The sequence below is a fragment of the Sus scrofa genome, chromosome 5 (genome assembly GCF_054392235.1).
Source record: "Sus scrofa isolate SSC_HxYL_T2T_F1_AM1 chromosome 5, Sscrofa_HxYL_maternal_Yorkshire_Landrace_v2.0, whole genome shotgun sequence".
Classification (NCBI taxonomy): domain Eukaryota; kingdom Metazoa; phylum Chordata; class Mammalia; order Artiodactyla; family Suidae; genus Sus; species Sus scrofa.
In genome coordinates, this window is record NC_139387.1 from 72855124 (window position 1) to 72881859 (window position 26736).

Consider the following 26736-nt stretch of genomic DNA (forward strand, 5'->3'; position numbering starts at 1 on the left):
AGCCACAGCAACGCCAGATCCGAGCCTCTTCTGCAAACTACACTGCAGCTCATGGCAACACCAGATCCTTAACCCACTGAGCGAGGCCAGGGATCGAACCTGAGTCCTCATGGATGCTAGTCAGATTCGTCACTGCTGAGTCACCACGGGAACTCCCTGCACGAGGTTTCAAAGAAAGGAAAACTAAGGAGTTAATAGTTAAATGGCAGTAGTGTCACCTGGAGGAACACACAGTGTGGTCCATGGAGGGAACAAGACACTCAAATAAAACTTTTGCAAGAGCGGAATTGAATTTGAGTATTCAAGGACTTGAAGGAATTAGCAATGTCAAGAAGGCAAATAAAAACCATCTGAAAACCCAGAGCTGTGATGTCAGCACCCAGCATGGTGTGGCAGGGGTCAAAGGCACATGTGGGCAGCATGGTGCAAAGTTGAGGAAGAGGGCAGCGGCCAGCGCAGCGCATTCAAAATAGCTTGTGAACTAGACAGGCTAAGGAGTGTGTGTAGGCTTTAAGCAGAGAGGTATTCTGCTCAGATTTTATTTTAGGAAACTCCCTCTAGCAATAATGGCAGGAAGGATGGGCCAGAGTAGGTTACTAATCAAGGCAAGAACACCCGTTAGAAGTAGCGATGATGTGTCAGACTAAGGACAGCACATGGAGAGAGCGAACAGTTTTGAGAAACAGACTAGAGCTTGGTGATCAGATGCGAAGGGTGAATGTGCCTTTGGCTCCTGAGTTGATTGACAGTGCCGCCGCTATTTACAAACAAAATATAGGAAGGAAAATGTTTGGGGTAGGGGGAGATGTTATTGATTCAGTGATGATTTACATCAAATTATCAAGGGATCTGGCAACAGGTCTTCTATCAAGAGCAGGTTTGGGCTAAAGATCCTGACTTGGCTGGAGTCGCTGGTGACCACTGGAACTTAAAGTCACCCAAGTTTTAAAAAAACAGGCACAGGAAAAAGGATGGAATCACACAGAGAAGTGAGTGTAGGTGACACAAAAGATTAGCATGGTGCAAAACAACAAAGAATAGGCAGGGAAGTGGGGAGAAAATTACAAGAGAATCTGGTCATGAGCCCAGGAAATACAATGTATGAAGCCGGGCATGGTGATTAGGGTCCAGAAGATAAGGTGAGAAAATGGACCCTGGATCTGAACAGAAAGATCACTGCATTTCTCCAAGCCCTGTTTTGACATAACTTTAAGGCAATTTCCAATAGAAACCATTTAATATGAATAACATGAAGAAAACAGGTTCATCAGGCTGGTCCAGAAAACTAATCAATGATATTAGTACTAATACAGGGTAGACACTGAATGTTTATGGTTAAACTGTAAAATATGGAGAAGCTCAATACCATGTAGAAAACATGCTTCCAAGAGAGGGTGGGGTGGGTGAGAAGGTATGTGACAGTGTCAAATATATACCAGATAAGAAACAAATATACTGGAGTTCCCTGGTAGCCGAGCAGGTAAGAATCCAGCATTGTCACTGCTGTGGCACAGGTTCAATACCTGGTCCAGGAACTTCTGCATGCTGTGGGTGCCAGGAAAGAAAGGAAGGAAAGGAAAGGAAGAAAGAAAAGAAAGAGGAGGGAAGGAAGGAAGAAAGAAAATACAACAGCAATAGGCAAATGCTCACTTGAATCATAATTCTAACTTATTTTCATATTAACATAGATGCTTCCATGGTTAACATGATTCAAAAATTTTTTATTAAAAAGTGACCAGAAGCTGGTTGAAATTCTCACCATAAATATAAAATATCTATCACTCTTTTTATTCACAGAGAGCACAGATCCAAGCTTCCCGAAGAGCTGTATTATCTAACACAACAGGGATGACCGAGTACTTAACAGCCACTCTCTAAAGCACAGGCCCAACATAAAGTGATTAAGAAACGGCTCTTCCCCTTGGCGTTTACAACAAAAAGGCAAGTCTTTTTTTTTTTTTTGGCAGAGCACTCATTTTATCATGAAATGTAGACAATTAGAGACAGATAGATGCATAGGTGTCAAGGAAAAGAGCATATCAAAACTTTCTCACTTTTATTAAAGGTTTTGACAATGCAGGCTTCATAAAACATCACAAAATTCTATTTGCTATACAATAGTCATCTACTTTTAAGTAGGAGACACACACTAGTACGGGAAGTGTTTGAAAGTGGAAAATAATTCTGAATTCTTAATATACAAAGATTTGGCTAAAATACGAAACATCATTACAATGAAACTAACAATGTAGCTTAAGTAACTTCTAAGATTTCAGAAATGTCTCCTGGGAGAAATGGGATAAACTCGGAACAAAGTTCAGGTGCTATAAACTAGACAAAGTCAGGAAAAAGCACCGTGTCACGAGAAAAGAGCAGCGTGTGATGTGGACATCCTCCATGTCAAACTGACAGCCACGTACGACAATGACTTATATACACAGAAAGGAGAGATAAGGCTCTTCAGAAGGAAACAGCAAACTTCATAAGTGAATCTGAAACAGCTTTTCAGAGAATGTAATCACAAAATGGGTAGAGATAATTTATACGACAAAGGATTCTTTTATATTACAATACCCTCCTCAAATATAAACAGGCTTATAAAACAAAGATCCTCTTAATCAAACATTGCCTTGCTGCTACACACAACTACTAGCGGCGCTGGGATGCAAAGGTTTAACTCGTGCTAATCTGGACAAGCCAAGGCGGAGGCTCTGACTTGGAGACTTCACAGCCACTCCTGCCAGCGGGCGGCTGCTGCTGCCACTTCCCGATGCTGCTGCAAGAAGACACATCATTGGCTGTTGATCATGTTGGAAATCTCTTAACAAAGATCAGTTTATAAAACAGAAGAGGCAAAACCAAGTACTACAGATATTATCCTGCCATGCAGTTTCTATCAAGTTATACATATGTTACATCAAAAGAATGGGAAGTACTAAAGAGCAGAAAAAATATAGTGTTGCATATTTTTAAACATCCCCGGAGGCCACGGCAATGACATTAAAACTTTCAACCTGAAAGCTAAACAGGAAGGTTGGGAGCAAAGAACACTGGGTTGTAAGGGAGTAAAAAAAAAAAAAAAAAAAAAAAATCAATGTAACCATGATTTCTTTTTTTCTTTTTAGGGCTACACCTGTGGCACATGGAGGTTCCCAGGCTAGGGGTCGAAGCGGAGCTACAGCTGCCGGCCTATGCCACAGTCACAGCAACGCAGGATCCGAGCGGCATCTGCGACCTACACCACAGCTCATGGCAACGTTAGATCCTTAACCCACACTGACTGAGGCCAGGGATCGAACCCTCAACCTCATGTTTCCTAGTCAGATTCGTTTCTACTGCGTCACAACAGGAATTCCAATGTAACTATAAGTTCTAAAGTGGTAGACAAACTTAAGGAATTTTAAAAAATGCTGCCACTTTTTTTTTTTTTTTTTGGTCTTTTTGCCTTTTCTAGGGCCACACCCACGGCATATGGAGATTCCCAGGCTAGGGGTCTAATCGGAGCTGTAGCCGCCGGCCTACACCAGCCCACAGCAATGCAGGATCCGAGCAGTCTGTGACCTATACCACAGCTCACGGCAACACCAAATCCTTAACCCACTGAGCAAGGCCAGGGATCAAACCCCCAACCTCATGGTTCCTAGTTGGATTCGTTAACCACTAAGCCATGACAGGAACTCCAAAAATGCTGCAATTTTTATAAGTACTCCTTAAGGAATCTATTTTTTCAAATGTTAAATAACTTTAAATGTGACAAATACTTTTTTTAATTTATTTATACTAGTTTCATTATATGCTATCACTAATGTAGCAATTATTTCCATCAAGTATTAAATTTCAGAATTTATCCACATATATATGTTCATAGTTGATCATGATTGTAGCCATAATAGTATAACTTTGTGTACTTTTTTCAATCAAAGGTTTTTATAAACTTTCTGTGTTTCTAGTCATCTGATTTAACATTCTTTTTTTTTTTTTTTTTTTTGTCTTTTTGTCTTTCTAGGGCCACACCTGCGGCATACGGAGATTCCCAGGCCAAGTGTCTAATTGGAGCTCTAGCTGCCGGCCTACACCAGAGCCACACTACATGGATCTGAGCCATGTCTGCGACCTACACCACGGCTCACAGCAACACTGGATCCTTAACCCACTGAGTGAGGCCAGGGATTGAACCCGAGTCCTCATGGATGCTAGTCGGGTTCACTAACCACTGAGCCATGACAGGAAACCCTCATTCTTTATTTTTTTTAACTCGGTGAATTTTATTATATTTGTAGTTGTACAACCATCATCACAACCCAATTTTACAATTCCATTCCAAACCCCCAGCCTGTCCCTCCCCCAACGACCTGTCTCCTTTGGTACCCATAAGTTTTTCAAAGTCTGTGAGTCAGTTTCTGTTCTGCAAAGTTCACTGTATCCTTTTTTCGGATTCCACATATAACCGATAGCATACGATGTTTGTGTATTACTGTCTAATTCCCCCCCCCCCCTTTTTTGGCCACCCTGTGGCACATGGAGTTTCCATGCCAGAGATCAGATCTGAACTGCAGCTGCGGCAACACCAGAGCCTTAGCTGACTATGCCAGGCTGGGGGTCAAACTTGCATCACTGCAGAGATGCTGCCAATTCCATTTTACCACAGTGGGCACCCCTGATTTATCATTCTTAATTGCATGTACATGCCATATATTGATCAAATTCCTACAACAGACTTTTGGTTGATTCTAGTTTCTATTTTTCTATAAATGCCTCTTAAAAAAAAAAATCTAACCACTTACTACTTTTACTTTTTCTGAATTCTTTTAAATAATAAATTCCCAACAGTAGTTCCTAAGTCAAAAGACAGATTTATTTTTATGGCTCCTGTTAAGATGTCCTGTAAAGGGATTATAAATTTATAGGAAAAATTATACCTGCTACCTTACAACCCAGAGTGTACTGGTTGATATAGGTTTATAATTTCCTAGTATCTTATTTTAATTCACATTTCCTTAATTAGCAGTGAGATTGCAATTCTTTTCATATTCATTTCTAGTTGCACCTCTTGGGGGAAGCAGTATGTTTATGTTCATTTTCCCATTGGAATCTTTTTTTTCTCATTGGAATCTTGCTAGTCTTCTCAGTCGTGTAAGACAGCAGACTAGCTGGCAACCTGAGGGTCAAATCCCACTCTTAGAGATACCGTTTGGTACACATGGTATTTTAAAAAGTCGACTTTTAAAAACTGGGAGTTTTCACATTAAAAATTAGATTTCTGGCTTCTCTTAAAAAACTCAGGCCCATAACCCTGCATGTGAATGTCTGGGGGTGGGGATGGGAGGGTGGGCAGAGTCCTGGCTGCTCCCTTCCAGAGGGTGACAGCTCTCAAGGGCAGCAAGGCCCACTCTGCAAGCTTGGTCCCAGGCCCCCTCCACTCACTGATGTCACCTGGGCTGCCCTTCCCCACAGTGAATCCATAAGCACTTCGTGTTTTATGACACTGACTCTTTATCCATCACTCCATTATTTCCTTTTTAGCCTTTTGATTACGCTACCTTGCAATTTCTATAGTCATTATACTAATTCTTTTACATTTCTTTTGCTGAGGAATCACTAATTATTCTCAAAAGAAGTACACTAAGGATTATCCTTTAAATGATACAGCATCATTATCTCAATAACTAATCGTCCTCCTTTCTCCTCCAAAGAACTTGAAGTCCTCCCTAAAGTCTTAGAATTTTTAAACAGAAAAGACTTTAAGATTATATAGTGCCTGAGATTTCAGACGATGAAATGGAGTCTCAGAGAAATTAAGTAATTATCCAGTCGCAGGCCTGAGTCTGTCCAGGAATACCTGGTTCTCATCAGGGGAGTGACTGCTGCGTACCAATCAAGAAGAGTCATGGAAAAGACGAGAAGTAAACTTGTGAGACCGTGACGAGTGAAGAAAGACACCCCAGAGGGAGGAAGAACGCATAGTGCCAAAGGCACAGAAAGTGCATCGATTCCACTGCAGAGGGTTCATGTGGCTGGACAAGGGGAAATGGTCAAGGACTAGTTAGCAGGGGATGCAAGGAGCAGGCCTGGGGTAGGGTTTTAGGGAAGGCAAGACGGGAGAAGGATTAGCGAGACCTGGCTGTGGAGCAAAAGAAAACAGAGAGAAGCCAAATGTGTAAGAGCTGAAGGTCAAGTTTGCCACATGCAGGGATTCCCAAGGATTCTGTCAGACTTTGGAAGTCAGTGGGTCTTGGGCAAAGAGATTTCTTGACAAAAATATATAACAGGACTCATCCTCTTCTTTTTAGGGCCACACCTATGGCGTATGGAAATTCCTGGGGTTGAATCAGAGCTGCAGCTGAGGCCTACACCACAGCCATGGCAACGTGGGATCCATGGAGCTGCATCTGTGACCTTCACCACAGCTTGCAGCAATTCCGGATCCTTAACTGACACCCTCACAGAGACAATGTTGGGTCCTTAACCTGCTGAGCTACAATGGGAACTCCTATAACAGGAGCCGTAAACACTGGTACTCATTCACTATAATTCTACTTCTAGGAATTTATCGTAGGAAAATAAGGGATGTGCCCACAGAGGTCTAAAATAAGGACGTTGGAGTTCCTGTCATGGCGAAACGGAAACAAATCCAACTAGGAACCATGAGGTTGCGAGTTTGATCCCTGGCCTCGCCCAGTGGGTTAAGGATCCAGCATTGCCATGATCTGTGGTGTAGGTTGCAGATGCAGCTCAGATCCAGCGTTGCTGTGGCTCTGGTGTAGGCTGGTAGCTGTGGCTGCGATTAGACCCCTAGCCTGGGAACCTCCATATGCTGTGGGTACAGCACTAAAAAGACAACAAAAATAAATAAATAAAATAAAAATAAGGATGTTTGTGCTTACTGTAACTTTATTTATAACAACGAAAAAATAACCTGGATGTTCAAATATGAGGGAATAATAAGTGATGAATGAATACAGCAACTAAGAACCTTGGTTTGAAGACTACATAATAATATGAGGAAATGCTCATATGTGACATTTACAACTAGGAAAAAAAATCCTACCAGTTTTTGAAGCCCCTGCCCTTGAGCAATCAATAAATACACCGTACCTGGTGGGACCCACTTAGGTCTCCTGCTTTCAGCCGAAGGACTGCATATTTGTAATGGCTTCTCAGTGGCCTCTGAAGAAACAGAAACCTTTTTTGGCAAGGGCTGAGATTCTGACTTGACGGCAGATGGAGCAGAGTGTACTGAAGTCACTTATTTGAAAAATACACATAGAAAAAGTGTTAGAGAGGAAAGATAAAGTTTAGGATGTTGTGTGAAAATTATAAAATGACAGAATCTTATACAAACAAAAAAGTATCATAAATGTGAAAAATCAATTATAATTATCATTAATCATCAAACATTTATTGAGAACCTAAGAACAGCCCTTTTTTATGAGCACTTCTATGCTAGGAAGTATGCTAAGCACATCATAAACATTACCTTTAACCTTAGAGCAACCACGATACAGAAATTACCATCTCTACTGTCAGTTAAGGAAACACAGAGGTTAAATAATCTGCCTGTAGTTAATAGCTAGGAAGTGTCCAAGCCGGGACTGGAAACCAGGTCTGACTCTGAGTCCACACTTGTAACTGTTACACAATAGTGTCTCACTCTAGGTTAGAGTATCCTGCTCCCAAGGAACTCATGGTCCAGTCACTAGACTCTAGTAGTAGAAAGGGCACAGAAGTGAAGTGTACAGTGCAATGTGGTAAGAGAGATGAGACTTTAGACGTGGGCTCAGGAGCTGTATGCGTAGAAGCATCTTGCCGATGGTGGGGTAAAGCACACCACCTGGATGGCTTTATGGCTATCCCGGTGAGAAGAGGAAAGGGCCTGCGCTAAGAGGAAGGAAAACCAGCAGATTGGACATCTCTTAGTAATCAGAGGGGAGGGCAGTGCTGGAGGGGAGGAAATAACCAGGACTTGCAAGTTCCTGCCGCTGGAACACTGCTTGATGGCGCCATCTACCCAGAGAATGAACACAGAATGGGAGTAGGTTTGAGTTTTCTGGTTTTTTGCTTGTTTTTGATGGAGGGAGGTAGGGAGGTAGGAAAAAAAATCACTTTTAGTTAATGCTTGCTTTGAGATACCTAAGGAGCATCTTATTTACCTGAAGGCCTATTATACCTAAGGGCATTATCCATAGGCATGTGAATTTTCACTGCATACCCGTCTTTTTTTTTTTTGTCTTTTTGTCTTTTCTAGGGCTGCTCCTGCGGCATTTGGAGGTTACCAGGCTAGGGGTCTAATTGGAGCTGTAGCCGCCGGCCTACGCCACAGCCACAGCAACTTGAGATCTGAGCCTCGTCTGCAACCAACACCACAGCTCACGGCAATGCCGGATCCTTAACCCACTGAGCAATGCCAGGGATCGAACACGCAACCTCATGGTTCCTAGTCGGATTTGTTAACCACTGCGCCACGACTGGAACTCCTGTATACCCGTCTTAATGTTAGTAACTACACCCCCTGATCAGCACCATCCGTCCAACAGGCTTTTCTGCAATGATGGGAAGACTCTGTATTTCGTGCTGTCCAATGTGGAGGCCACCTGCCACATATAGTTAGTGAGCACCTGAAACGTGGCTAGTAAAACCAAGGAACTGGCTTTTAAATTTTATTTTTAATTAACTTAAATGTGATAAAGTTACTTGTGGCTGGTGGCCACCATAATGGACACCACAGCTCTTGAAATTTCCTCTATCAAGGAAAAAATTATAACATGTACCAGATTGAAGACACTCAAAGGTTACTCAATATGTTATTACTGGGACTAGAAATATAATCCATCTTTCCGAATTCTTAATTTCATTATTTGGCTGTTAAATTTTACTTCTAATATCACATGGTAAACTTTCTTGTGAAGCAACTTGCTCCAGGATAAAGAAATATTTAAGTGGTAAATGGCAACTTGGAAAGCGAATTTATTTTTAGCTTTTAGAGTGTCTTGGTGAGAAGGCATAAACAAAAATCTAAAGAAAACATAAAATATATTCATGTTAGGTTTTTTCATATCGTCAATGACCTTCTCCTATCAGTCTATATAGGCGGCTCCTTAAAGATATTTATCTCCTAACTCCCCAGAACGTGTGCACATGTTATCTTATACAGCAAAGGGACTTAAGTGGGATTACATTAAGAGACTCGAGGAGTTCCCGTCGTGGCTCAGTGGTTGACATATCCGACTAGGAACCATGAGGTTGTAGGTTCGATCCCTGGCCTTGCTCAGTGGATTGGGGATCCGGTGTTGCAGTGAGCTGTGGTGTAGGGTGCAGACGAGGCTCGGATCCTGAGTTGCTGTGGCTGTGGCGTAGGCTGACGGCTGCAGCTCCGATTCGACCCCTAGCCTGGGAACCTCCATATGCCGTGGGAGCGGCCCAAGAAATGGCAAAAAGACAAAGAAAAAAGGCGGGGGGGAGACTCGAGATGGGGAAGTAACCTGAATTGTGCGAAGGGCCCAGTGTACTCACACGGGTCCTTGTAAGTGAAAGTGAGAAGCAGAGAACAAGAGTGATGTGATGGCTTTGAAGAGGGAAGTGGGCCACCAGTCAAGGCAAGCAGGCAGCCTCAAGGCTAGAAAGGGGATTCTCCCCTCAAGCCTCCACAAAGGAACACAGTTCTGCCAATGCTTGATTTTAGCCCAGTGAGAGGCATTTTGAATCTGTGACCTACAGAACTGTGAAATAATAAATTTGTGTTGATTTAAGCCACTGAGTTTGTAATAACTTTTTACAGCAGCAATGGGAACTCATACACAGCTTTATCTCTAAAAACCCGGCATTTAAAATCTTATTTCTGGAAACGATGAATTTGCCAATTAAAAAAATCAATTAAAACCTCACTAATCAGGAGTTCCCTTCGTGGCTCAGTGGTCAATGAACGCTAGGATCCTTGAGGACTCAGGTTCGATCCCTGGCCTCGCTCAGTGGGTTAAGGATCCAGCATTGCCGTGAGCTGTGGTGTAGGTCACAGACACAGCTTGAATCCCGAGTTGCCGTGGTTGTGGCATAGGTCGGCAGCTGTCCAATTTGACCCTTAACCTGGGAACCTCCATGTGCCGCATGTGCAGCCCCAAAAGAAGCAAAAAACAAAATAAAACCTCACTAATTCAGAATATAGTGGCAGGAGGAGCATGACTCAATCAATACTTCTTATTTCTTAGTAAGTACTCAGCACCAGTACTCAGCCCTGGGCTATTTCAGGTGAGAACAATGCCCACAATTAATAAATGGGGTCTGAATAATGGAAATTTTAGTTTCAAATAGCACATATATTTAACAATGAAGACATAAATGTCTGTCAGTATGTAAAGTAAATCAGGGTAAAGGAAGTTATATTTCACAGTAATCTGTTATCTATTACGAACTCAAAAATATCCAAACTTCTTTCACACAAGTATTCCATATTTAAGTCATCACAAGTTCCAAAGTTTTATTTTAAAACTGGTTTCTAAATGAATTCATTTTGAAGAAACCAAAAAGCCTCAAACACGTGATTGAAAGGTTCTCAACTCAAAGACTGAGAGACCCGTGACAGGGAAGGTGGAGGCTTGTACCCACCGGCTCTGACCCCACCTGCTCTCTTCCACGGATTTTCATGGGAACGAACACCGGCAAGATGTTAAGAGAACACAGGCCACGGAGAGAAACCCACTAAGTAAACCCAACACACTTGCTCTATTCAGGGCTGCGCTTACCCACAGCAGCACGTCTAGATTTAGGTTTCTTCTCTTTCTTTTCAACTGGAGATTTCACCTTCACTTTTTGCTTTTTGATTTCTTTAACTTTGCTTTTTCTCACAGTGAGGGCTTCATCATCCTCACTCTCACAAAAATCAGAATCATCCTCAGAATCGTCACCTGAAATAGAAGATTACAAACCTCATCTCGGTTCTGAAACGTGAAGCTTCTAGTGCCTCCACTTTGGCTTCTGCCCCAGACTCCGGTGCCCTCTGTGCTGTGCCATCTCCAGGGGCGAAACCACACACAGTGGCCTAGTTTTGGGTCTCAGCCTCTCTACTTACATGTCGTGTGGTGTCAGAAAAGTCACTGACTTCACAGGGCTTCAATTTCTCATGTATAAAATGGGGAGAACCCTAAGACCTACATCACAGGGTTGGTGTGCAGACTGAGCGAGTTAATACAGGCAAAGGATAACATGTGCATGCAGCGAGCAGAAGAGAATTGCTTGCTCTCACTGTTGTCATTAACCTCCCATCAGTAATCATAAGGATTCCGAATTTATCAGTTTAACTCAGTAACTTCTGAGAAAAATAGCTGGATAATATTAGCTGCTCTTACAAAACGTTAACTTTGATGGTAATTTCACCGTATACCTTCCCTTAATCGCACAAACTTCAGCACTGCAGAACAGAGATCCACTGGGAACTGAGAAGAGACAAACGGCACCCCAGCAGTCTTAACTGACGATGATTTCATCTGGGACACACCCCGGCTCTCCCACACACTCTTTTCTGGGCTGCAGGAGGTGATATTAGCCGGTGATAAAATGTATTACGTAGCTACAGCTGCTTTAGAAGAGAACGTGCAGAACAACCAATAGTCAAGCAATAATTCTTCTATTTTTTGGTGAGTAGGGGGATAAGAAGGCCATGTCTTATAAATAATAAACTCTGACAATTAAGTGTAAATAAGGATTAGCCCTATATTCATAACAATTTTTTTTTCCACTTTTTTATATTACGAATGCAGTTCATGGAGCTCCCTGGAGGCCTAGTGGTTACAGATGCAGTGTTGTCACTTCTGTGGCGCACGTTTGCGCCCAGGCCTGGGAACTTGCACTTGCTGTAAGTATGGCCAAAAAATAAACAAACAAAAAACCAAACGCAGTTCATGCTTACTGTAGGAAATGTAGACTGTGCTACAAAATATTAAGAAGGAGGCCCACTCTCTAACCTCCTCACTTTGAGATAACCACTGTCATGCTCACCACCCACTGACAGTACCTACCCAGCTATCTATGGAATAACATAGTCTATGTAAAAAACAAAAAAAATATATATGAAAAATTTTAAACACTCACAACAGGTGACAATAAAACTAACACCCAGATTCAACAATCAGCAATATTTTGCTGCATCTCATCTGTCTTCTCTTTTCCCCTTTCTTCTCATGTCTATAAAAATAAACCCAAGGCACTGTGGCATTACACTCCTACATACTTCACAAAGCATCTCTGAAAAACACGGACCTTCAAAAAACACAACAATGTCATCATCCTATCTAGCAATATTAACAAATGTTTCTGGGTATCATCTTCTACCCGGTCCATATTAGTCACTTTTAGTACAGAGCAATATCCACCCCTCTTGTCCCCCAGCTCTGAGTCGATGGGAGAGAGTCATTCTTGGCTTAGGGTGGATGAAAATGAGCTGTCTCACTCCTTGAAGTATATGGAGTATAAAAAGAATGTTTGTCCTTGAACTGAAGGTAAAGCAGGCTTGGCTGGAGCATCTGAAGGAGGTTTACATATCTGCAAGACAGCGTAGACTTTTGCATTCTTGGGGTGAAGGACAGAGGAGGAGTCAGAAATTTGGAGAAGCAAGGAAAAAATCCTGTGCCTAAAGCTTAGTTTGTGAATCCACAGCCCTGGCTGGACAGCAGTTCTCACCTCCTCACTGATGAGCAGCTCCCGGAAGAGCTGAGATACTGCTCCTCAGGGCTGGAGCACACGACATTTGCAGGAAGCACAACTGTACAAGCAGTTTGGCAGAAACCATAATAATGAAGCCGGGAAAAACCAAACCAACTCTCAAAGAGCTGGAGAAACAACAGTCATTTTAGTCCACAAGTGATACACAAGCAGCTAAGGGCTATGTCTCAGAATCTATGAATTTTTAAGTATCTACTACTACATAAACCATAAATTGACACCTTAGGTATTTGTTTATTGTCTGTGTCCCCTTGCCGGAGTTTGAGCTCCATAAGGGCAGGAACTTTGTCCAATGCTATAATAATATCATTAAGTGTCTAAAATACAGTGCCCATAACAGGTACCCAACTATTTCTTGAATGGAGATGAACAAACAGGTTATTGTTGGTCAACTGCATGTTAAAAAGATAGCATCTGATGGCATAAATTTATGGATTTATTCATTTTAATTTTAGTTTGTATACCATGATGCTGTCAAGGTCACTATGCTTCCCATTTGCCCTAATCTCTGAATGAATCTGAAAACTATCACAAAAAAATACAGGTTTCACATCATTCCGACCTCAAAATGATTCGTGAATTTCCATTACTTATGGAAAAAAATTCTACACCTCTTAGGATGGGTCAGGGACCCTGCACAAACCTGCGCCAGGGGGCCTCTGCAGCCTCTACCACATTCTCCCTTCCCTGCAAGCCTCACTGGATACCTTGTATGTGTGCATGTGTTTCCACATCTTTTTTTTTTTTTTCTTCCAGTTTTATTGAGATATAACTGACATGCAGAACTATGTAAGTTTAAGGTGTTCAGCATAACGATGTGACTTACATGCATCACGAAATGATGACCACAATGGGTTTAGTGAACATTGACCATTTCATACAGGTACAAAATCAAAGAAATAGAAAATAAAATGTTCCTTGTGATGAGAACTCTAGGATTTGCTCTCTTACTTACTTTCATGTATAACATAGCACAGTGTTAATTTACTCATCATGTATGTTACACCCCAGTACTTGTTTATCTCATAACTGTAAGCCTGGTCCTCCTGACTGCCTTCATCCAGTTCCTCCTCCAACATCTGCTTCTGGTAACCACAAGTCTGATCTCTTTTTCTGTGAGTTTGTTTGTAAAGTAGAATTGACCTGAAACACCATGTTAGTTCCTGGTCCACAACATAGTGATTCGCTAATTCTATACGTTTCAAAATGACCACCACAGTTAAGTCAGTTACAGGATGTCACTTTACAAGGGTGTTATGCAATTACTGACTGTATTCCCCACACTGCACATTTCATGTCATGAACTCATTTATTTTGCAGTTAGAGGTTTGTCCATCTCAACTCCCTCAACTATTTCTTTCCTCTCTGGCAACCATGTTTGTTCTCTGTATTTATGACTGTATCTGTTCTGTTTGATTTGCTTTATTTTTAGATTCCACACCTAAGTGAAATCACATCTAAGTGAAATCACACAGTATTTGTCTTTCTCTGTCTGACTTACTTCACTTAATAAAATGCCCTCCAGGTCCATCCACACTGTTGCAAGTGGCAAGAATTCATTCTTCTCTTTGGCTGAGTAGTATTCCACTGGGTGTGTGTGTGTGCATTAAATACATACATATGCACCACATCTTCTTTATCCATCCATCTGCTGCCAGGCCCTCAGGTTGCTTCCATACCTTGGTTATTGTGAACAATGCTGCAATGAACATAGGGCGTGCACATATCTTTTCCAATCAGTTTCTATTTTCTTTGGATAAATACCCAGGAGTGGAACTGCCGGATCATCAGGTAGTTCTATTTTTAATTTTTTGAGGAATCCCCAGCATCACCGAGTTCTTGTACGTGCGCTTGTCCATTCTGTTGTTTATACCCTTCTATCCGTCAGAAGTGCTATTTCACCCCAATGCTACTCATTTTTCAAGGCATGGCTTAAAGGTCACCTCCAGATACAGCTTCCCCCAAATGCCACAGCTGAATTTAACAGTCCTGAGTGTGCACACAGTCTGTGCACACCAAACGTTTAGCAGTGTTTTGCATACATCAATGGTCTTTTTACTGACTCTCCATGGGGTTAATGCAGAGTTAGGACATAACTCACCTGTTGCAAAGTCTGGTTCGGAGTCACTGTCGCCGTCACCGTTGCCGTCACGGCCGTCCAGGAGGATCTTCCTCTGCTGGACCGTGGCTTGGGATGCTGCCTTTCTCCTCCCTCGAGCACCTCGAGAATCACCTTCCTCGGTGATCTTATCCAGATCTGCAGGACACACAAGTCAACAAAACTTTTTGTGCCAGGTACCATGAAAGAACTGTGGAGTGGACTTCTATTGCACCTGCTGCTTGTATCTGCCCCACTTCGTCCTTCCTGTGCTTCTAGCAATAGATCACACAGCCCAATCCAGGCCAATAATTCATTAGTCTCCTGGCACCAGTGTGAGTTAAGCCTAAGTCCAAGACCCAAACTGACAGAGTCTTTCCCAAGAATTTTCAAACTGGAGCTGGGAAGATGTAGGCCCTTTCTTCAGTGTTCAAGTGCCGTCAACTAGAATCCAAGGGCAGTCACGACCCTTCACCAGGGAAGAAGCTGGGTCTGCAGTGAAAGAGGGGAAAACTGAAACAGAAAGAGACGAAGGAGAAGAGGTGACAAGAACCTTCACAATTTAAAGACCTTGGTTCTAGTTACAGTTTCAAGAATGTAAGTAAAAGCTAGAAAAAGATGGAAAAAATAAATATTATTAATACAAAAAACTCACCTAAATAATCACTGGCTACGCTGCAGTTGGAGATATGAGGAGACTTAACTGTCGTTTCTGCGTTTCCACTGCCATGTTCATCAGTGCCTAAATGCAAGGAAGAAAAAAAGGACGTGCAGACGCACCTTAGTCAAGCAATGTCTAGAAACAGGAAGGTAAGTGCTCAAACCTAATAGCATTTAGCTACAGACCAGTACCAGTACCAAACCAGCACCAAGCTCTTACTTGGAAAGGCTAACAAACATATAGTTGAAGTCACACAGACTTAATTAGTTCAAATTCAGGCTCAACCACTTTACCTCTACGACCAGGAGAAAGATGCCTATGTTCCATAAGATTCAATCTTCTCATCTATAATGTGGAGATGAAAACTCTGCGGGGATTAAATGTTGATCGAATGTGGAAACTGCTTATCGTAGTGCCTGGCATACAGGTAACAGTTCATAAATATTAACTGTCATTTCTAGGTAGGCAGATCCATGCTTTCACTAACATAAAGACTTCTGAATCATTATTATAACTTTAAAGTGATCGGGAGTGTTTTAAGAGGACTTTAAGTCATGATGATTGGGACTACAAATCCTAGGGCTACGGGGCACATTACTCTAGAAGGGGTAGTTCCAGGGAAACCCTACTATACATGCCACAAAGTTTTATAGGAAGAGACTTTCATTTTCTTAATTTTACTTATTTGGCATGTGGCAGCATGTGGAAGTTCCCAGTTCAGGGATCAAACCTGTTTCACAGCAGTGATCTAAGTCACTGCAGTGACCAATACTGGATTTCTATCCCATTGAGCCATAGGAAACTCCCTCATTTTCTCCATTTTATTTATTTTTTATTTTTGTCTTTTCTAGGGCCACACTTGTGGCATATGGAGGTTCCCAGGCTAGGGGTCTAATTGGCGCTATAGCCGCCGGCCTACACCACAGCCACAGCAACGCTGGATCCTGAACCCACTGAGCGAGGCCAGGGATTGAACCTACAACCTCATAGTTCCTCGTCAGATTCGTTAACCACTGAGCCACGTCAGGAACTCCTCTTCATTTTAGTTATAGGACAATTATCTTTTTAAGTTTCTTTGATTCTTGATTACTAAAAGGGCCACTAATCAACACTATCTCATTTATTTATGACCAAGAGGCCAGAGTGACTTAAACATTTATACCCCTAAATAAGCTAATGGGCTGAAAATATCCTACAACATAAAAGAAGTTAGGCCAAAGCAATTTAATCCAAAAGGCATTTTTAGCAATTTCACTGTCTTTCCCAGGAATGATTTCTGTCTCTCCAGAATGTCAATATTGCCATCTGCTGCCTAGCTGCCAAAAACATTGAAGGAGAAAAATCCATAGAGAAAGCCAGAAGTCATAAATCTATCACGTCTATTGAGCTTGCTCAACCAAATTAGTACCCTTAACCCTTGTAAATAATAGGTATTACCATCATTAGAGCATGTTTAACTAATTTCAATTCGGAGAGAAAGGAGGTGATTGTTACGAGGTATAGATCAATTTATGCAATCAAGAAGTTTTCACTGTATACAAAGATGTACTTTGGACACATAGGGTCACCATCCGTGTCCTCAAGTGGACTCGGAGTGTCAGACAAAGACGTATTTACCTGTGGATGAGATTCATGCAGCTGAGTAAACAAGCAATACCCTCTGTAGATTGCTCCTTTTACAGTCCCAAGTATTAACAGTATATTCTTTGGATGTAATTTCATCCAAAAAAATTATTTCAAAAGCAGTAAGAAGGTTTTAAAGATAAATATACAGAAAATAAAGTTACTTTTATCTTGACAGTCCTCCGCATCAATGGTGACAGTTGGAAGTTCCTTCACTGATAAAGCCAGTGCGACTTCTAAGTCTCTCTGGTATAGCTTGTCATCTAAAGCCATCCTAAAAAAGACGCACAAATAATACTGAGTTTTTAAACTCTCAATCTCAACTAAACTGCAAAACTTGAGATTTTCCTCAATGACCATCTCAGTTTCCAACATCAGAAAGATGTTCTTAAATAATAATCACGATCATAGGTGCCCTTTAATGTGAAGCCTCCTGAAATAAAACAGTATCATGTTGGACCCAGCAGAACAGATTCAAAGCAGGAGAGCATGTGCTGACTGTCCTTTTTGTTGTGATGTCTCTGATCCCCACCAGTTCCATCCAGGTGGGAAGCACTTATCCAACAGAGAATAGACTTGGTTCAAACATCACTCACTTGGAAATCTTCCTTGACCCCGTCCACCCTCTTTAGACAGCTATTACCGCTCTTATGTTAAATTGAAATTACTTTTTTTTTTTTACATCTGTTCTGTTCCATCTGGATTTTGACAAATATTTCAGCAAGTAATCTGTGGGAGGCACTGCACTAGACAGGATATTAAAAGTGCCCTCAAAGAGCCTGCAGTTGAGGAGGTAAAGGAAATAAGTGATGCTAATAATTATCCCACATAAACAGACCATCATGTCTCCTATCCGAGGTGGTCAAAAGTGCTGTGGTGTGTAAGAGGGAAAGAAAGCAAACACAGGTGAGAAAAAGATGACATAAAGGAGGAAACACTGAAATGCACCTTGAAGCATTTACTATTTTTTAAAATAACAGGTTTGTTGAGGTATGTCACATAGCATAAAATCCACTCTTTTAAAGCATACAATTCAGCAGTTTATGTATGTTCAGAGTTGTGAAACCATCACCACTCTAATTTCAGAACATTTTTATCACCCAAGAAAGAAACCTCACACCCATTAGCAGTCCCCATTTCCCTCCCCAGCATCTGTCAGCCACTAGTCTATCTTCTGCTCCCATGGACTTGTCTATTCCAGACACTTCACACTAACGAATTCATGTAACACGTGGCCTCTTGTGCCTGCATCTTTGGCTCACCGCGATGTTTTCAAGGTTTACCCATTTGTTTCTCTTGAGGAATGATATTCCACCATATGGATAGACCACATTTTACTTATCCATTCATCAGGTGATAGACATTTGGGCTATTTCCATTTTTTGGATATTATGACTAATGCTCCTATGAATACTCAGGTACAGGTTTTTGGGTGGGCAGATTTTTATCTCTCTTGGGTATATATACAGGCTGGGTCCTATAATAACTCTGTTTAACATTTTGAGGAACTGCCTGCCACTTTGTTATCCAGTGTGGCCACACCATTTTTACATTCCCAGCAGCAATGTGTGAGGCTTTCAGTTTCTCCACATCCTCCTCAACACTTGCAACTGCCTGTCTTTTTGCATATAGCCATCCCTGTGGGGATGACATACCCTTTGTGGGTTTGATTTGTTTTTTTGCCTACGGCTAAGGATGTTGAGTACCTTTGCATGTGCTTACTGGCCATTGTATGTCTCCTCCAGAGAAATGTCTACTCAAGTCTTTTGCCCACTTTTTTATTTATTTATTTTTTTGTCTTTTGTCTTTTTTGTTGTTGTTGTTGTTGTTATTGTTGCTATTTCTTGGGCCGCTCCCGCGGCATATGGAGGTTCCCAGGCTAGGGGCTGAATCGGAGCTGTAGCCACCGGCCTACACCAGAGCCACAGCAACGCGGGATCCGAGCCGCGTCTGCAACCTACACCACAGCTCACGGCAACGCCGGATCGTTAACCCACTGAGCAAGGGCAGGGATCGAACCCGCAACCTCATGGTTCCTAGTCGGATTCGTTAACCACTGCGCCACGACGGGAACTCCCTTGCCCACTTTTAAATTGGGTCATTAGCCTTTTTACTCTTGGGTTGTAAGAGTTCTCTATATATTCTGGATACAAGTCCCTTATTGGTTATATGATTTGCAAATATTTTCTCCCATCCATTGGGTACTTTTTGTTTTTGTTTTGTTTTTAACTATATTTTAAATGTAGTACAAGATGCTCAAAAACAAATAAAAAAGTGAAGAGAATGCCATGGCGTGAGTTTCTCTGTCACCTTCCCTCACATGGGTAGCAGTAAAGGATCACATGTCCTATGTCTGTCAGTATCCCTCCTCTGCCCAGCTCCTTCCCACACTGCAGATCTGAGGCCTCTCGGCACTTCCTTCCCTCATTTACCCCTCTCTTTGGTTCTAACTAATGGAACTCCAGCATTAGTCCAGAACTACAGGTCCTTTTCACTGCTGGACAGAGCTCAATAAGATAAAGAGAAAACATACATGTATTTTTAATTTTAGCCATACCTATGGCTTGCGGAAGTTCCTGGGCCTGGGATCGAACCCTCACCACAGCAGTGACCATGCCAGATACTTAATCCGCTGAGCCACATGGGAACCCCAGAGAGAAAAATTTTTTTATCTATAGAAAAATAGTTTAAATTCTCTTCCTTCTAGTTTCACCAGGATAGAATTGACATACAGCACTACGGTTTAAGGTGTACGATACAGCTGATTTGACTTACATACACCAGGAAATGATCACCACAAGTTTAGTGAATAGCCATCACCTCATATAGATATATGGTTTTAAATTTTATAAAACTGTCCTTACAAATGTAATTTTTAACAAAATAGTCTTCTAAGACCTGAGGACTTCAGAGGCAGGTGCCAGGTCTTGTAAGAGCAAGTTATACCTTCTAAACTTGGTGATTATGATTGTCTTAATACTTAAATGGGTATTTCCTATACATTTGTGAACTTGAAGTTTAGAAAGTCTTTTTAGGGCCACACTTGTGACATGTGGAAGTTCCCGGTCTAGGGGTTGAACTGGAGCTGCAGCTGCAGGCCTATACCACAGTGGTGCCAGATCCAAGCCACGTCTGTGACCTACACCACAGCTCACAGCAATGCCAGATGCTTAACCCACTGAATGAGGCCAAGAATCACACCTGCATTCTCATGGATACCATTTGGGTTCTTAGCCCACTAAGCCACAACAGGAACTCCAAGAAAGTCAGAAGGGGATTAATGGTATATCCTGGTTCTCCTTCCAACATGCACTAAACAAAATAAGACCTAGGATGCTGCTCAAATTTCTAATTTAGACTAAGAGTTTGAAGTATATCTCTCTTTCAAGCTAACAAAACTAATGTTGTATATTTACTGTATTTCTTACCTCTCACCTTTTTTTAGGGGTTTTCTCTTGTAGTGGGATGTCTTTTTCCTGGAGGTTCTTCAGTTTTGGTTCTGGTTTTTCTAGTTTTAACTCCTTTTGTGTTGTTCTGGATTTCTTACTTAACGGTGCGGTTGCAGGAACAAAATCATCTATGTGTGAATTAAAAATAAAAGAACATATGAAATTGCTTTTCCTAAGGAAGAAGCAAATAAAATTACTTTCTTGGTAGTTGGGATTCATTACCGTGTGTGTTCGAATTTTAAAGATAAACAAATTGTTTACTTTAAACAATTTAAAAAGTAACTGGTAGTATTTTATTTGTCTTTATTCTCACTCAGGCTTATCAACTTTGTTTTAGTGCTCTTTATTTTTTAAAATATCCATCTATTAAAAACTAATTCCTTTCATTGTACAACTACAAATGTAATAAATTCATTGAGTAATAATAAAAAATAAAAAATAAAAACTAATTCCTTGAAAAACTACAAAGGCAACTGAGCTGGTATATATAACTGGTAAAGAAAAAAAATGATTAAAATATTTTAAAACCATTAGAAAAATTAATAAAATTCCTTTTATAATTTTATCATATTGACAAACTGGAAGAAAATGATTTTTAGGAAAATTTCATAACTCAAGTCAAATATCTTCTTTCTAAGGCCCATTATTTATTCCTAATACATTAACCAAGCTAGGAAAAATAACAAGTATCAGAACTTGGAGGAAGAGAAAGCAGCTCCTTCTTAGGACTTTCACAATGGCAATATGTTTTCCTTCCATTACCTTAAGGCCCCTTCTCTGACCTTACCACAGTAACTTTAATTTCTGGCAAAGGGATGCTCTTCTCAGGTCCATTCTGTTCTCACAGGTTATTCTGTCCTACCAATCCTTAGGACTGATGTAGTTCTTCTGTTGACAACATAAAACTGTTGCTCTAGCTTTCAAACTCATACCTGACACATGTATGTGTACCTCCCAGGTACCCGTAGTCGGAATCACAAACTTTGGCATTTATTAACATGTGTTGTCTCTTTTATGCTTCCCCACATAGGACTATAGTGGCTTGTGACTTGCCCCTACCTCCATGCCATATAGTCTCCAGGACACAAGCAGCAATTTATAAATATTTAGTGACAGACTGACAATAATACTGAAAGGCTAGAAGTTACATTCTATGGTCTTTTCTCCAAAGTCTTACACACACTTAAGGCGAAAAACAGATTCCTTCAAACCAAGGAATTTCTAAATATCTGACTCACAGAAAACTCCCATGGTCTTAAGAAAGAAACCCAAAACTTACTTCGAAATATAATGTAATCTAACATGATGTTTCTCAAAACTTTTTGAACAAGGTTCTCTTAATAGCAGAGACAAGTAAATATATCACATAACAGGGTAAAGCTTAAGCCTAAGCTTTCTTCAAGGTCTTGGTTTATTGCAAATTAATGAGAATTTCACATTATATTCTATCACACATTTGTGTCTCAAAAACTGTGTGTTCTTCTCAGGGTAAGGGATAAGAGGACATGAACCCCACTGAAAAACATGGACCTAGCGTAGTTCAGATCTACAAAGCCACTCCACCTGGCCTGCTTGTTTATGACGTAGGCCAATATTTCTTGTCAGTGTAATTATCAGCATAATTATCCTAAATGCTTAGAAAATTATTTTTTCCAGACCTATCTCCCATATAATTGGGTAATATGTTCACTATTTTGGCTACACACACACACCCTATAATTTGTGAGGAAATAAATTTCTAAATCTTTAAAGCAGAAATAAGAAGCTCTACTTACCATCACTGTCAGAGTTCTCAAACTGGGAGTAATTGACTGGCTTCTTATGCCTGTGACCAAGACAGAAATTTTCGTTTACACAAATGTCAATTTCTCACCTCAACTCCTTAAGGCTGTTAACAGTCTTGAGTAAATAAAAACGTGTTTGGATTCCCTTAAGAATATATAAATTAAAAACATGATTTGTATTTTACAGCAAGTATTTTCCCTTGATAAGGGGAAAAAGTAATTCAGATAAGACACAAAGTAAAAATAATCAATATAATTAACAGTTAAAGTTTACAGACTGTTTAACTGCTCTTGGGTATGTCAACGTTCCTGGTGTGTGTATTCTTTCCTTTTATACATGCATTCCGTCTTCTTCATGACATTTTAAGTTTCTTGACACTAAAAACCGCTTTATTTGATCTCCCATAATATTAAATAATGTTCATTACACCAGAGACATTTAAAACACGTGACTGACTTTGTACTAGCTACCTGAAATGAATCTACATGCTGCGTTACAGGTCACTGGAAGAAAGAGATAGATAGTCAAAGTGAGTAAAATGAAGTCATTGCCTCTAGTCACTGAACTGAACTCTACTCTAGTTTTCACTTTTATCTTCTGCCAAACACCTAAGTGCGTATAACCCAGCTTGTCAGTCAGTTGGGACTTTCAAGTGAAAATGATGTTCTATGGAAAAAGTGGCTCAGGGCTCACACTTTATGCATCCTCATTTCCTCACGCAGGGTATTAAAACCAAGCCTACTCTGGTTACTCTCCCACTCTTTGGAGCAGGAATTTGAGAGCTGAATAAAATATGGAAACCTCCTTAGAGATACTGGGATTGAATAATAGTAAGATAAAATCAAACCTACTTTAAAAAAAGAGTATGCGGTTGGGCTACAATGAGTATAATAATTCTGTTTCACCAAGGACTCTCTTAAGTGAAAGTGGCATTTTCTTGTTTTTACTCTGAGCACATAGCAGTATTAAAAAAACAAACAAACAATAACAAAACAAAACAAACAAACAAAAAAAAAAAACACCAAAAGATGACTACTTGTATAGTTTGGTGCCACTGCCTTGATTCGTGTTAAGGCCCCAGCATTTCTACCTCCAGTGCAGTGCAAATGGCAGAATGGTTAAGAAAAGCATACAATGTCTTAATATTATCATGAAAATAGTTTTGATTCCATGGACCTCCTGAGAGGGTCTCAGAGACCCCTAGGGGTCTGCAGATCATTCTTTGAAAACCACTGTTCCAGGCAAAGGGAGGATGTCTTTGCTACTTGGACATTTGGAACCCATTTTAAACTCATGTTCAAAATGGAAATCTTGATCTGCCATATGCTCTGAACCTTTTCCTGGTCCTCCCCACCCCAGTTAATAACAAAGATCATCCACTCAGTAGCTCAGCCTAAAGATATTGGGGACTCATCCCTGATTCTCCTTTTTCCTTCCCTCCACATCTACTTCATCCCAAGTTGTCAGCAATATCTCCAAAATCTATCCCAAATTCGCCTGTCCCATTCCACATCCACTGATAACACCGTACTCCAGCCACTACCTAACGATAAACCACCTCCTAGCTGGTTTCCCTGTGCCCCTTCTGGTCATCCCCTCCTCCACTCACTCTCTACCAGCAGCCAGTGCACTATGTAAAACCCAAATTAGATTTCTCTCCCTTCCACTGACCTCCCACTGTGCTTAGAATAAAATCCAACCTCCTTTCTAAAGCCTTCAGGGCCCTACCTACTCTGGACCCTGTCTGTTTCTCTGATCTAACCCCCTATAACTGTCCCTGTTGCTGGCTAATGCCATAGCCTTAGGGATCTTCTTTCAGTCCCTCGAACATGGTCAAACTCAGGGCCTTGGCTCTTATTCCCTCTGCCTGGACTGCCCTGGACTTTGACTGCAGAGTTCCTTCTTATCACCCATATCTCAGCTGCTGCATTGTCTCCTGGGAAGGGCCTGTCCTAACTCCTCCACCACCGTCTGCTTTTGGATGTGTCCACAGCATGCAGAAATTCCCTGGCCAGGGATCAAATCCAAGCCACAGCAGTGACAACACAAAATCCTTAACTGCTAGGCCATCAGGGAACTAGGGAACTCCCTAACTACCCTATTTAAAGTAGGGGTCATGGAGTTCCCGTCGTGGCTCAGTGGTTAAGGAATCCGACTAGGAACCATGAGGTTGAGGGTTCGGTCCCTGCCCTTGCTCAGTGGGTTAACGACCCGGCGTTGCCGTGAGCTGTGGTGTAGGTCGCAGACGTGGCTCGGATCCCGCGTTGCTGTGGCTCTGGCGTAGGCCGGCGGCTACAGCTCCGATTCGACCCCTAGCCTGGGAATCTCTATATGCCGCAGGAGCAGCCCAAGAAATGGCAAAAAGACACACACACACAATAAAGTCTACAAATAATAAATGCTGAAGAGGGTCTGGAGAAAAGGGAACCTTCCTACACTCTTGGTGGGAATGCAAATTGTAAGTTGGTGCAGCCATTATGGAAAATAGCATGGAGGTTCCTCACAAAACTAAATACAGAACTACTGTATGATCCTACAACCCTAGTCCTGGGCCTATCTTTGGAAAAAAACTAATTCTAAAAGATACATGCATCCCAATATTCATAACAGCACTATTTACAATAGCCAAGACATGGAAGCAACCTAAATGTCCATCAACAAATGATTGAAGGAGTTCCCGTAGTGGCACAGTGGTTAACAAATACGACTAGGAACCATGAGGTTGCGGGTTCGGTCCCTGCCCTTGCTCAGTGGGTTAATGATCTGGCGTTGCCGTGAGCTGTGGTGCAGGTTGCAGACGCGGCTCGGATCCTGCGTTGCTGTGGCTCTGGCGTAGGCTGGTGGCTACAGCTCCGATTGGACCCCTAGCCTGGGAACCTCCATATGCCACGGGAGCGGCCCAAGAAATAGCAACAACAACAACAACAACAAAAAAGACAAAAAGACAAAAAAAAAAAAAACAAAAAAAAAACAAATGATTGAAGAAGATGTGGTATATACACACAATGGAATAGTACTCAGCCATAAAAAATATGAAATGTTATTTTCAGCAACATGGATGGACCTGGAGATTGTCATATTGAATGAAGCAGATCAGAAAGAGAAAGACATATTTGTCCTATCACTTATATGTGAAATCTAAAATATGACACAAATGAATGTATTTACAAGACAGAAGCAGACTCAGACATAGAAAACAAGTTTATTGTTACCAAAGGGGAAAGGAGGTGGGGAAGAGATAAATAAGGAGTTAGGGATTAACAGATGCAAACTATTATATATAGAATGGATAAACAACAAGGTCCTACTGCACAGGGAACTATATTCAACATTCCATAATAAACTATAGTAAAGAACATAAAAACAAATATATGAGATACATATCATATACATATATATAACTGAATCATTTTGCTGTACATCAGAAACAAAACATTATAAATTAGCCACATTTCAACAGAATTTTAACTAATTGAAGTAGGGCTTTCTTCCTTCTCACTCTGTCTCACGTTGTGATGTTTATTTTCAGTCCCCTAAACTCATCCCTTGACTAGAATGCAACCTCCAGCACCTAGCACAGTACAGAAGTAAATACATCCAAAACTACTAAATGAATAGCCGACCCTAAGTCGCCATGGCACTCGACTGTGGTTAAGGAGAGGAACAGTTTCAAAGAGTACATTTAATGGAAAACGCAGAGGAGCCGGCGCCAACTGACTTACTAGCTCTGTGACTCAGGTAACCTGGCTTTTATGCCTAGCGTAAAAATGATAAAATGGGGAGACCTAAACTTTCTATATCAAAGAAGTATAGAGATGAATAAATGAAGTAACACATAAGCAGGAGCTCGGTGAAACGCAGAGCAATGTAAGCAGGTCTTATTTGAACGAGATGGATAAAAGAAAGGGCAGTAACTGCCGAGGGAGGCAAGAGACGGAAACAGCCAGGATGATAGGGCCCTTCAGAGGAGTGGGAGGCTCTCACTGGGGGCTGGCGCGTCTCCCAGTGACTGTCCACCCCGCCCCGCCATCGCTATCCTGGTCCTCTGGCCTACTCCTCCATCCTGTGCAGCAGACGCGGCCTGCAGCGACCTCCCGCCCTTCCACCCCATCCCGCCCGGATACCACGAACTACTCACCTCGCAGGCCGCACCATGGTCTCCTCCAAGGTAGGAAATATGCACTTCTTAGACTCCTGCTGGCATCTGCCGCTGCAGTTCCAATTCCCGCCTAAAACCAAATCCACAGCGCTCCGCCCGGCCGTCAGCCCTCCAATCCTCACCGGCCATCCCGGTTGCCGCGCATGCGCTCTGAAAAGCGCGCGTTAGTTCACGCCCTCCCGAGGCACCGCCTTTCCGCATCCGGTTCACCAGAGTCGAGTTCTTGTTTCGCCACTGCACTTTCGTCACA

General features: G+C 41.6%; 2 protein-coding genes across 12 annotated transcripts in view; both read right to left on the reverse strand.

The window, feature by feature from the left end:
• Window positions 1-1845, reverse strand: part of DYRK4 (dual specificity tyrosine phosphorylation regulated kinase 4) — a 54159-nt gene extending 52314 nt beyond the window's left edge. Inside the window, exon 1 of the mRNA XM_084956930.1 lies at window positions 1-1845. The gene's annotated coding sequence lies outside the window, so the exon portion shown is untranslated.
• Window positions 1701-26638, reverse strand: RAD51AP1 (RAD51 associated protein 1). 11 transcript variants are annotated; one of them, XM_085024513.1, is made up of 10 exons: window positions 26466-26570; window positions 22318-22367; window positions 21330-21430; window positions 20529-20670; window positions 17258-17367; window positions 15465-15551; window positions 14813-14968; window positions 10737-10898; window positions 7096-7245; window positions 2040-2773 (listed from the first exon to the last, which is right to left on the reverse strand). In XM_085024513.1, the coding sequence occupies exons 5-10, from the start codon at window positions 17364-17366 to the stop codon at window positions 2637-2639; spliced, it is 801 nt and encodes a 266-aa protein (XP_084880639.1). In that variant the 5' UTR covers window position 17367; window positions 20529-20670; window positions 21330-21430; window positions 22318-22367; window positions 26466-26570; the 3' UTR covers window positions 2040-2636. The 11 variants fall into 11 exon arrangements, 9 of the variants coding, with proteins under 9 accessions (NP_001432049.1, NP_001432050.1, XP_084880639.1 ...); XM_085024510.1 differs by having other exon boundaries at window positions 2040-2776; XM_085024514.1 differs by having other exon boundaries at window positions 20522-20670.
• Between the last annotated feature and the right edge of the window lie 98 nt (window positions 26639-26736).

Coding starts and splice junctions, on each gene's coding strand:
- RAD51AP1 (NM_001445120.1), bottom strand. Junction 14,969..15,464: donor CGTAGCCAGTGATTATTTAG/GTGAGTTTTTTG, acceptor TGTGTCCTGCAG/ATCTGGATAAGATCACCGAG. Junction 10,899..14,812: donor CGAACCAGACTTTGCAACAG/GTGAGTTATGTC, acceptor CTTCTATTTCAG/GTGACGATTCTGAGGATGAT.